Genomic DNA, 13,047 nt, shown 5'->3' on the forward strand with positions numbered 1-13,047 from the left:
TAAATTGTTGAGATTTTGGATGGTGGCAAGGAAATGAGAATCAGGCCCTAAATATGCACTTATGGAGAGAATTCAGCTCAACGGAAGACAATGCTCTTTATATACTGTTGTTCTAAGCATAAATATGATTTCCGAACTATGCTTACCAGGAAATTGCTTTCAAACATCTTTAAAATAATATTTGTTTACCTTGGAAGACATTTAACAGATGAAAGAGTCTTATAAATTGTGTGAAGATGATGTATAACAGATTCTGCTTTACTGGTGGAACCAACCATTTGGAAGATGTCATCTGAGCTTGCACACAATTAAAATTAAGTATTTTCATATTTAATACTCGTATGATCAAAGTGAATATTTGGTCTCAGACTCCGGCTATTAATAACATCCACTATTTACTAACATGAAAAAAATGGCTATATCCAAATAACTAAAGATCCTGGACATACGGTGAGGCAAAAAGTTGAAGACCACGTGCCTATTCGCCCTTAAAAGTGGGATATTACCCAAGTCTTCAACTTATTATTATTGTGTTATTGCCTTTTCAAAAGAACTTATTTGTCATCCCAAATAATACCACTACAAATTAAAATAAAAGTTCTGTATAAATAATAGGTCTTGTATACAGCAAAGAAAACATTTCTGTAATTTTCTGTTCTATAAAGCAATTCTGTTACAGTGAATATTGGGGAGTGGGGGGATTATGTACTATAAATTTCAAACATATAAAAGATCTATGAACAGTCACATACCTGGGAGATTTAATTATGATTACACTGGTTATTACTGCAATGCTTGACCTTTTTTTTTTTTTTTTTTTTTTGCCAGTGACAAGATTTGTTTTCATAAAGTTTGCTAATCGGGTGTTTTGGGTTTTTTTAACAGGAAAATGACATTTCTAACCATGCTACAAGATTGCACAAGCGTTAAGCTATTTTCAATGACCTGTATTATTAAAAAAATATGTATACAGTATATAAAGGTAACACAGTAGTTGCTTGACCCTTAGAGTTATACTGCAAAGTCAGGAAACCTACTTGGTCACGCATTTTATCTAGCTGATTAATAAAATGATTATAATCAGAGTAAATAAGTTACTTTGATACAATTATCAATCCAATCCAATATACAAACGTTGACAAAAGATTAAAATTACAAAGAAGAGGCTATAAAAATGAAGTTACAGATAGAAAAAAAAGCCCATCAAGGATGGAGTCAATCACTATATAAAATTTTGGGATATTGGAAGTGATAATTAAGTTAGTGATTTTAAAGTATATTTTCACCTTTATCTTACCTGCTAGCTGTTTTTACTGAAATATTTTTCTTGTGTCCTCTCTCAGATCGGTTATCCCGCAGGAGCTGAAGCTACACAAAAAATATTCACAATCGTGTTGGAAACAAAGCCATTTTTTATTTTTAAAAAATGTTATCCTAGCTTTGTCATCTTTTATGTTTTTATTTTTTAACAGTAAATTAGGTATTATATATTGGATTTTAACAGTGTCACCTATGGAAAGACCATTAAAAATGTTAAAAGTTGGGGACTTAGTGCATTCTTGATAAATTCATGGTCAGTCATTACAGCATTTTAATACAATTTTGTGAAGAAACATGTAGAGTTAAGGTTATAATTACATATCCATTAATTTTAAACCCAACATTATTAGAACTTTGTAGTTATAGAAAAAACATTTGAAAGCAAAGAATTTCAGAGTTCCACAACTATTACCCTAACTCTGGACTGTGAAACATTTGAAAGCAATTTGATTTTGATTTGATTTTTAAGAATCATTAATCAATAACTTTCACCTTCAAAACTCTCTTTATTATGAAAAGGGATAGAAAAGCTCCCTTTAAAAAACTTTTCACTGGTATCTAAACAGTTAAGCAATGTTTATAAACTCTGCTGAGACCCAAAAAGTTGAAATTTTCAGAGCAACAACAAAAGCTAAATACCCAATCTTCCTAACACTTTTAGCTATTAGCTAGCACTGGTGACTAAAATAATGTAGGTTTTAGACCACCCTATTTTTGAAATTTCTCCCAAATAAATACAATGTGAAGACTTTTCCAAAATAAACTACTTCATTATTCAAAATCTCCAGCTGATATGATTCTCCTCAATGTGAGGGTGATGTGGCAATGACACATTTAGAAATAGCTGCAAAATAATTACACAGAAGAAGTGCAAACTAATAGCAAAATAAACTAAAATCATATTTTAAAGGGAACCAAGCCTTCAACAAAGTGCTGAGCCGAACTGAACTGAAGATTTAGCTACACAAATGGCCATAGAGACTAAGGCAGCACTTCACTGAAGGCAGTCAGAAAAAAATTAGGGGGACACACTTGGGGACTTCACGGTACCACTGCAGAGATGGGCAAGTGCTTCAAATAACCAGTTTTTGTTGTTGAATAGTTTACCCACTACATACTTCTATCTTTACTAGCTAATTACATAAGCTCTAATTTAATAGTGTTTACTTCAAAAAATAAATAATTAAACAGAACAATATTATTATACCATAACAGGTAAAATCTATAGTTATACAACCTGGCCTTCCATAGGAAAATTTCTTTAAGATGCTGCGAGGGTCAATTTTTAATAGTGTTAAACTCATTTTTCTCCCTTCTTTTACAGGTTCTGAAGTGTAGACCCATCACAGATCACTAGTTTCTGTTTCATGTGATGACGTTACATTCACTATATGATTCAGCTATAGTCTGAAAACTTATTAATTTACTAGACCCCCAATGCCATCGCCAAAAGTACAAAAGCTTTCATAATAATTTTACAACCCATAAGGTGAAATTATTTTAAAAATTATAAAATCAGGTATTTTTAAAATAAAATATTTATTTATTTACCATTACAGGCGTTATTCACATTGCCGGTTTCATGCTGGATGAGATATCACCAGCATAACGGATGCTGGGACACCACTTAGCATGGAAACCTGCATGGCTAGTCTGCATTTGAACCTTCAAAAGTAGTACTAAAGGTACAAGTTAAGTTAATTATCAAGTAATTTGAGACATTACGGATAACAAATGAATTCTTTACGTTTAAACTGCAACTTATTACGCGTTACTTGTTACAATCCGTAAATCTGACAACATAAAGCCAGCTGTTAAAATGCTAGTTGTTTCTTCCACAAGAAATAAAAGTTTCAAAATGATGTGAGGCAAATATCATATAAAGTTGTCTGTGTAGCTGTTAAAGGTCAGCCAGCATATCATAATATGTATTATAATACTTTCACAATTTACAGCTAAAACTGAAATTCATTTTTTTTTCCACCCTGTCAGGCTTGAGGAAGTATGTTTAGTTGAGAGACTGAGTCTGTTTTTGAGTTTGAAAGAAGGGGAAGAAAAGCAGATATGCTGATTTAACTCTGAGCTATCAAAGCTAGTGGAGTTCAGAATCGCCCTAAAAACATGATGAATTTTCTTGCATCTTACTGCGTTACTTATTGCTTTCTATGATGTTTAAAATCTATTTGCTAGAACTTAGTTAGTGTAAATCAGCACAGATCCACGGAAATCAATTGAGCTACATCAATTTGCTGCAGCTAAAGGGCTGGTCCACACTAACCCCCCAGTTGGAACTAAGATACGCAACTTCAGCTACGTGAATAACGTATCTGAAGTCGAAGTATCTTAGTTTGAACTACAAGGTACTTACCGGGGGTCCACACACGGCAGGCAGGCTCCCCCGTCGACTCCACATACTCCTCTCATGGAGCAGGAGTACCGGTGTCGATGGTGAGCACTTCCGGGATCGATTTATCGCGACTAGACAAGACGCGATAAATCAATCCCAGAAGATCGATTGCTTACCGCTGAACCCGGAGGTAAGTATAGACGTACCCTAAGATATGACCCAATGAATTACTCTAGAGGCTTGATGTACTACTGATGTATTCAGTTACTTTTCCTGAGTGTTTGAAAAGAACTAATTTGTTCAAGATACAAAAGGGAAAGGCTTATTTGCACAAAGTTCTTGTCCTGTCAATAACTTACTGTTTTGCCATGCATATAACTAAGCATTTTTCAAAGTCTGAAAGGAAGGTCACCAGTTAAGCAACACTCCACTATTCAAATGTAAGTGTTTTCTTGTTAAATTCGCTGATCTTAAGTATGAGGTAACCAACATACAACTTGTGAGATTCTGTGCAGTTTCCAAGGGAACAGGAGGGCTATGATTGCTTTAAGCTATCTCTGTGCCCTCCTGAGCTGGGGCTACTCCCCTGATAAAATTTGGATAGCCCTGCACTCCTGTCTAAATTACAGCAGACACTCTGGGCTACTCAGCTGGTCATAACACTGTCTGGAATCCCTGCAGTCATTGCGGCCCTGCCTCCACACATCCCCAGCATGTCCCCTACATTGAAGCTCATGAGCTTATGTCTACCTTCTGCAGGTTATGCACCAGGAGAATCCTCACCTGGCAGGATTTAACACCCCCTTTATACCCGTCTGACCCTTTTACCTAGAGTAACAGAGAAGAGTGGGGTGTGGATTTCATCCTACAAGTCTTTGTTCTTACACAGTTTTGAATTTCTTAAATAGTGTGGAAAATGTCAGGTGTTCCCCATTTTATAGAAGCATTAACACGACAGTTTCAGAGAAACACAGGCACTATTGTTAATAACAAACTGGTTATCAGGATAATATATTCTGAAATCTTAAACTGGTAATAAAACTGACCTGTGATGCTTATCTAGTATCATTTGGCACGCCAGCTTATTAACCAAAAGACCTTTTGAAATACTTAGCTGCTAAGTTTTTTAAGTAGCTTGCAAGGAAACATGGAATTAAGGCCGCTTTGCTTCTTATGTATTAAAATACTGACCCAATAGTTTTGGAGTAGAGATAGTTAAATTCCTTCAAATATATGAAGTAAACTGTTCTTGATCAAAGTGGTTCTTACCTGGCTATGTTCCTTCCTAGCCCCAGGGCTAAACCAGTGGCTGTGGGAGAAAAGGAAAAGAAGAGTTTAGCAATATAACTACATAAAGCACGTGCTGTCATATGACCAGTTTGTGCGTGCTTTTGGGTATTTTATTGTCCACCAGGAAAATATAGCCTTCGGCTATGCTTTATTTTAATGGGATATTTTATGGAACTCTCAAAGTCTGTTACAGTTTTGATAGGAATGTAAGAATGCACTCGCTCTGCAAATTTCCGCTTCTTAGGCAAACTGAGTAGCCATTAGCTTTACATTTAATTATGTTCTATTAAATTAATTTAATTCGTAAATGCTAACATTTTACATGTCTTAATCTGCATATTGAAATATATGCTATTAATAACAATTTAATGCTATCCTTATTACTGAAGTGTAAACTTTTAATTATTAGAGTTTAACAGATCTATAAGCACTGAGGGCTAACTGGTATATGTTAATATATTAGCATTTTACCAATTGAGGCTTGGATTTGAATTCTATTTTAAAGTTGTAAATTGACATAAATTTGGTGGTCTCATGTCTCAAAACTGTCACGTAACTTGGCATTACTGACAATCTTTTACTTTACAGAGGCAAAACACTAGCATAGTAGGAGGGCTGCAGGTCATGAATGAAATATAGGATGAGCTAGCACAGTGACTTCCCACACTGTATCCACTGGGGGTTTTAAACTGGCTTTTACGTTCATCAAGATCTGAAACAGGCTGCAGGTCTCCAAATGTGACTACAGTGGCATTACACTGGGATTTAACAGCTGCTGTTGGGGGGCAAATCTCAGATCTAGGAAAAAGAAAAGAAAAGAAGAAGAGCACCTGAGAAGAAGAACTACACCCCCCCCTTTCCCTGCCTCAATATATTGCCCCTTGATCTTGGGGGAAGGGCAACTGTGATAAATGAAGCGGGGTGGAGGGTGGGGGGGAGGAAGCTCCCTTGCCAGCCAGCTAGCTATGAAGTCCCTCTTGGTGGCTGCTTGCTTTACCTGTAAAGGGTTAAAAAGTCCCCCAGGTAAAGAAAACAGAGTGGGCACCTGACCAAAAGAGCCAATGGGAAGGCTAGAACTTTTTAAAATTGTGAAAAAAGCTTTCCCTTTGTGTTCTGTGTTGTTCTCCGGAGAGAGGGGAACAGAGCAAAGTCAGGGCTATGACTATGCTGTAAAAAGTTTTTGCCAGGTATGGAAATCACCAGATTATACTTAGAACTACCCAAATATGTCAGTAAATTAGGAAATGTCAAGAAAGATGCAATTAGATTTATTTCTTTTATTTTCTGTGGACTCCTCTGTGCTAACCCCAGGAGCTTGCTTGTTCGTTTGTTTGTAACCTTTAAGCTGAACCCCCAAGAAAGCTATTTTGGGTGCTTAATTTTTGGAATTGCTCTTTTAAAATCTAGCAAAAACCTAAGTTCCAAATGTATTTTCTTTTTCTTTTTAATAAAATTTACCTTTTTTAAGAACAGGATTAGATTTTTGGTGTCCTAAGAGGTTTGTGCACATGTTAAATTAGCAACAGCTAATTTCCTTTGTTTTCTTTCTCAGCTCTTCCCCGGAGGGGGGGATGGGGGTGAAAGGACTTGAGGGTACCCCACAGGAAGGAATTCCCAAGTGCGCCTTCCTGGGATCTGAAAAAGGGGTTTGCATTTGGGTGGTGGCAGTGTTTACCAAGCCAAAGTCAGAGAAAAGCTGTAACCTTGGAAGTTTAATACAAGTCTGGAGTGGCAAGTATTAATTTTTAAAATCCTTGCGGGCCCTCACCTTCTGCACTCGAAGTGCCAGAGTGGGGAATCAAACTTGACAGAAACATAGTTCAATGCATTAAAATAATACATAGAAACACCACCACACTCTTTGTAAATGTGGTTGTACTGTTCTAGCCGCGAATGGCAATATTGTATAACCAAAAAGAGTGTGTTTTCAAAATGAACCCTTGAAGTACTCAATGGAAAAGTTCCTCAGGCCATGTTTACTTAAAAACTCCTATTTTTGAACATCTACATCACCATGCTCAGATTTCTCACATTGCTGCAGTTACTAAGTAATGACAGGCCATGGATTCTCCCGCCAGAAGCTACACAGGACACAAGAAGATTCTTGAAGACTCAAGTCAGTCTATCAGTGGAAGCAGCAGGGTAGGAATCTGTAGAAGGTATTCAGTCATGTTACCAGATGGTGTTGAATCAAACATACCGCTAAAATGTAAACTGTGTCTTCACAGAATTAAATGGATCACTAACTGAAAAACAATACTAGTTATTTCTAACCCTGTTTATGGGCCGCTAAACAGTGAATAATTTAATGTCTTGTCCACTCTAATTTCGAAAAGGGTTAATTTAAATATAGTTTAACAGTATAACAGTTTTAAATTGAACTCTCTCCAAACCCAGGTAGAGCAACCTCAGAACCCCTCTAAATACAGTTCGGTTAATGGATTTGCAGGAAAAGTAGTGTCCCTGGAAATTTTTGTATTGTCTTCAAATGCCCTGTTGGTTTGACACTCTGAAAGTACTGAATATGTTGCATACTGTGGGATTGCTTGGAAAGACTGAGTGTTCTGTAGTAAACCCTGAAAGCCTGTACCATAGCATCTAGCACAAAGGGCCCTGATCATAACTGGCTCATAGACTCATAGATTTTAAGGTCAGAAGGGACCATTGTGATCATCTAGTCTGACCTCCTGCCCATTGCAGGCCACAGAACTTTACCCACCCTGTAATAGACCTGTAACCTCTGTCTGAGTTATTGAAGTCCTCAAATCATGGTTTAAAGACTTCAAGTTACAGAGAATCCACCATTTACATTAGTTTAAACCTGCAAGTGACCCAGGCCTCATGCTGCAGAGGAAGGTGAAAAAACCTCCAGGTGTCTGCCAATCTGACCGGGGGGAAAAATTTCCTTCCTGACCTCAAATATGGTGATCAAGTGGCCATTGTAATATAAATAAATAATACCCCAGCTACTTTTTCTAGTTTTATAGTGGAGAGAAAAAAAAAGCAAGGAACTGGAAAGTGAGAGACTGAATTTGCACTCATATGTAGAACAGGTGGAGGGGAGGGTGTGTGAAAAGAGAGAGAGAGAGAGAAAATGCACGCATGCGTGAGTTAACATAATAAAAGAAAGGTCAGAGCCTTCTCAGCCCAAGCTGTGTAGGAGTCCATGAATACAAGTTACTTCTATTAATAAATAGCAAAAATCAACAGTGAGGCCCCATATTTAGAGGTAAAAAACCCCTTTCTTGCTAGCATAACTATCAGGAACTGTTGTGTTTACCCAAACACTAAGAGGAGGTTACTTATCTGTAACTGGAGGTTCTTTGTGATATATGGTCCCTATCTGTATTTCACTGTGGGGTTACGCATGTGAGTAGGTGGGAAGGTTCTTATTAGGCCTTTACAGAATCTGTTGATCAGTGGATGTGTGAAGACAGAGTAGCTGTGAGAACGTAGATGGTATGGGCTGATCGCCATGAAGTGGACTCGCAAGGAGCTGATAGACAAACCGGGTGTTTTCAGAAATAGGATATAGTCCAAGATGAGAGGAATATCTGTAATCTCTTGGAGAACACCTCCTTGTTGTGCCCAAAAAGAGAAGCACTTCCATTTAGCTAGGTAACATTTTCTAATAGAGTCCTTTCTACTATTAGAGAGAATGTCTCATACAACTTTGGAGCATGAATGTTCTAAGGATGATGCCCACCCAAATACCAAGCCCTGAGAAGTGGAGTGGATGTGGATCGGGGTGCCTGATCTTGCCATTCCACTGGGTCAGGAGCTTGGGGAACGTTAGAAGGATGATTGGTGGTCGTGATGACATGCATAGGAGGTTAGGAAATCAGAAATGTCTGGCCAGAAGGGGGCAATCAGGATGAATCTTGCTTTGTCCTGCCAGATTTTGCACAATACTCATGTTGCACAGAACTCATATTGCAGGAGCAGTAGCGGAGGGAAGGCACAGTTGAACTGATAAGACCAAGTAAGAAGCAGAGCAACACCCTGAGAGTGGTGACCTAGTTCTCCTCTGGAGCAATATGTGGTGCATTTCCTGTTTGCTTGAGAAGCAAACGATCCCTTGTTGGGGTTCCCCATATATTAAAAATATTGTGCACTACTGAGTTAGGGAGCTCCCACTCTTGTTCAACTATTTAATGACCTTCTGAGGGAATCTGTAAGCACATTTTGCTTCATTGGAAGGTAGGTTGCAGATAGGTTGATTTGATTGCTGATACACCAATTCCAGAGACTGACTACTTCTGTGCAGAGGAAGGGGAATCTTGCGCCTTCCCTGCTTGTTGATATCAAAGATCGTCGTAATGTTATCTGACATTATAAGGACATGGTGAGCATGGAAGAAGGACCTGCATGCCTTCTGTACTTCTTGCAACTCCAGAATATTGATGTGCATCATGGCCTCTCAAGACATCCAGGTTCCTTGTGCTGTGTGGCTGTTCATGGGAGCTCCCCAACCTAAGAGGGATGCATCCATAATAATGGTCCTGTTCAGAGAGGAAGGGAGAAAAGGGATACCCATACTCGATGAGAATTTGTCCACCACAGCAGGGAAGACAGTATCTTGGCCGGAACTGTCACCATGAAGTTCATGGAATGATGGCTTGGGGAATTCAGGGGGGGGGGGGGGAAACCTGGTCTGGGGAGCAGCCCCTGGGCACGGCTGGCCCCTGGGGTCTATAAAGACTCGTTGGGATTTGACCCTCAATGAACCGATGTGTGTGTGTGTGTGTGTGTGTGTGTGTGTGTGTGTGTGTGTGTGTGAGAGAGGGAGCGGTGTTGTGTTTCGGGGGTGGCTGGGGGTGGTGGTGTTTTGGCGGCGCTGGGGGGGAGGGGTTCAGCCCTCAACTGTTTTCTTTGGAGTAATATGGCCCTCACCGCTTTACAAGTTGTGCAGGTCTGGCTTAAAGTCATCGCTGGGAGTGGGGTAGGAGGAAAGGGAGGAAGGGACATAGAATTCACTTTGTCGTCTGGGGATGATGATGGCAATCTTGCTGGTTCCGGTGGAACTGTTGGATCTGGGGACAGATCTGCGCGTCCCCTTGGAGGGGAGGCAAGGGTAACTCCCTGGCAAATTGGATCAACTCTGCAGAGGGGTACTGATCCCAAGGTCCCCAATATGGCCAGTAGGAAGGGTCGATAGGTGGTTATTGCATAAGGTACCAGCGGCTCCTAGTTAGATGAGGCAGAGGTTGGTCCCAAACCTGTGTGGGTCTTTTGGGTGGTGAAGGATATGTAGGGTAAAAGAAGAATGGTTTATCAGATGGCTCAGAATCTCCTGATGAGGAGAAGGCTGATTCTGGTTCCAGTAGCGGTATCACTGATTCTGTTGGAGGGGAGATGTATTCTGTGTATAGGACGGGTGATAAGCTCCTTCCAGCAGTCAATTACCTTGGAGGTGATATTATCTCCTCGAAACGGAGGGAACTGATGGAGTAGGGGATTCCGGATCTGGGAGAGCAAAAAAGTCCTGTGAAGCAGCAACAGATTCAGATCTTCCAGTGTGACAGGGGTTCTGCTTGTCCAGGTGGTCAGAACCTATGAGGAAGGTGGTATCTGAAGTTGGCAGTTATCAGACTTCATCGGTGCCGACAAATCCCAGGGTTTAGAAGGAGCTGGGGACGACGGTACTGCCAGAAAACAGTCCAAACCGATGGAGCCCAATGCTTATGGGTGTTCTTGTCATGAGACTTAGTCTCTTTCTCGTCCCTGAGACTTAGTACATCCTAAGTCCTCATAGGCCGAGCTGGTAGGCTTGCTTACAGCTGAGTCCAACTTTTTTGACATGGACTTTGAGGAAGACTTACTTTCATACTCATGAGAAGCCTGTGGGGGTAGATTCTCCCATAAAAGAGTTGGACTTGCAGCAGGAGGCGCATTCCTTGCTGAATCAGGCCAATGTACAAGGGATGTTCCCTGGCCTGGATCCAATAGGGGCCTCATGGCCTTCTCCATGAGGTATTTTCAGAGACGAAATTCCCACTTTTCTCAGGTGCAACTGGGGAACGATTGGCAGAAACTGCACCTCGCTGTGATGTGAGCTTTCCCAAGGTAGTACAGGCAGTGCCTGTGATCGACACTGACCAAGAAGGATCGTGGGCAAGAAGCACAAAGTTTGAAGCCCAGAGTCCTGGGCATAGTCCACTACTCGAATGTGGTACAGGGGAGGGAGGTGTCCCCCGGGAGACTAATCTGATGCTAAACTATTAAAACTATTGAACTATTTACAAACTAGATAATTCTTATTTTGTAGAAAGAAGCCGAAACTGCGGACACTTAAGGTTCCGACCCAGACCATGTGGCGGTGAGAAGGAACTGGAGAGGCAGTCAGACCACCTTATTCTTTATCCCCTGAGTTGGAGGCACAAGATGAGCCACGGTGCATATGTGGGCCAATGGACACTACTTTCAAACTCTCCATCTCTGGGCACATGGTGAGTATGCGTAAACCCACAGTGGAATACAAATAGGGACCATCATTCAAAGAAGGTGGTGGGGTATTTACATCACACTAACAGTCACAGATTATAATTTTGGCTGGGAAATTAATTCCAACGATGCCTTTTAAAAATAAAATTAATGTAAGGTAGATTATAAGAAGGTATTCCTATTCATTTTCTTAATTTTAGGTTAATCACTAATAACTATGTACTGCCTTTTATGGTTGTGGTTTTTTTTGGTGAGCTTTTTGGTAAACCTAGTTTTTTGGATTCCCTGTTTGAAAAAAGAAGAAAATAATGTCTTTCATTATTGCAAACTACTCAAAAAACATCAGAAAAACATTTCTACTAATAATATCATCTGAATACAACCACTGGTCTATGCTAGTGATATATTGGAATATCTAATGGCACCCAGTGATGTCAGTGTGACAGGTTCGGTCACACAGATCCCCTTGGGATTGTCACCTGACATGGTGAGATTACCTCAGAGCCCGTTTTCCCTGCCAGCTTGGGACTCCAAAACCCTGCCTTGTTGAGCCAGACAAGCTAGCCTGCTGCAATACAGACCCAGAGTCCAGTCTACTCCCCCAAAGCTGCAGACTTAACTGAAAACAGCTCAGCAGGTTATTTGCCTCCAGCACCCAGACACCCTGCTCCCAGTGGGATCCAACCCCAAATAAATCCATTTTACTTTGTATAAAGCTTATACAGGGTAAACTCATAAATTGTCCACCCTCTATAACACTGATAGAGAGATATGCACAGCTGTTTGCTCCCCCAGATATTAATCACTTCCTCTGGGTTCATTAATAAACAAAAGTGATTTTATTAAGTATAAAAAGTAGTATTTAAGTGACTTCAAGTAATAACAGACAGAACAAAGTAAGTCACAAAGCAAAATAAAACAAAACACGCAAGTCTAAGCCTAATACATTAAAAAACTGATTACAGGTAAATCTCACACTCAGAGATGTTCCAATAAACTTCTTTCACAGACTATCCTCCTTCCTAGTCTGGGCCCAATCCTTTCCCCTGGTACAGTCCTTGTTAGTTCCAGCAGACATCTCAGGTGGAACTAGGGGTTTTCTCATGACTGGCCGCCCCTTTGTCCTGCTCCACCCCATTTTATAGCTTTGGGGCAAGGCAGGAATCTTTTGTCTCTCTGGTCCCCACCCCTTCTTCTAAATGGAAAAGTACCAGGTTTAAGATGGATTTCATCATCAGGTGACATGGTCACATGTCCTGTGAAATCCCAGCCTCCATTCTTCCTGGGCTGGCCCACAGGCACACAGGAAGGTTTGCAAGTAAACAGAGCCGTTTACAGTTCACTGATTCTGAAGCACCCTTAATGGCTTCCATTTAATATGTTTACATCAGTAATACAAGTTTATATCTTATTCTCTTAACTTCAGACACAGAAATAATACATGCAAACAAATAGGACGAACACAGTAAGTAGATTATAAGCTTTGTAATGATACCTTATAAGAGACCTTTTGCATAAAGCATATGGAGTGCAACGTCACAGTCAGAATGTACTCAAATAATCAATTCAGGGTTTTGGTTCGTGGAACTTATATGAGAACCAGTTTTCTCACAGGATATCAAATTTAAAAGTGTTAGATATTGTAT

The 13,047-nt window shown here is 40.0% G+C and overlaps 1 protein-coding gene across 1 annotated transcript in view; it reads right to left on the reverse strand.

Annotated features, from left to right (window-relative positions):
- The window catches only part of GPATCH2 (G-patch domain containing 2), a 185,862-nt gene that overhangs the window by 37,642 nt on the left and 135,173 nt on the right, over positions 1-13,047 (reverse strand). The window contains exons 6-7 of the mRNA XM_034764484.1: positions 4,937-4,976; positions 1,298-1,368 (exon numbers count right to left, since the gene is read on the reverse strand). Coding sequence (XP_034620375.1) covers positions 1,298-1,368; positions 4,937-4,976 — 111 coding nt within the window. The remainder of the gene's footprint in view (positions 1-1,297; positions 1,369-4,936; positions 4,977-13,047) is intronic.

The sequence above is a fragment of the Trachemys scripta genome, chromosome 3 (assembly GCF_013100865.1).
Source record: "Trachemys scripta elegans isolate TJP31775 chromosome 3, CAS_Tse_1.0, whole genome shotgun sequence".
NCBI lineage: Eukaryota > Metazoa > Chordata > Testudines > Emydidae > Trachemys > Trachemys scripta.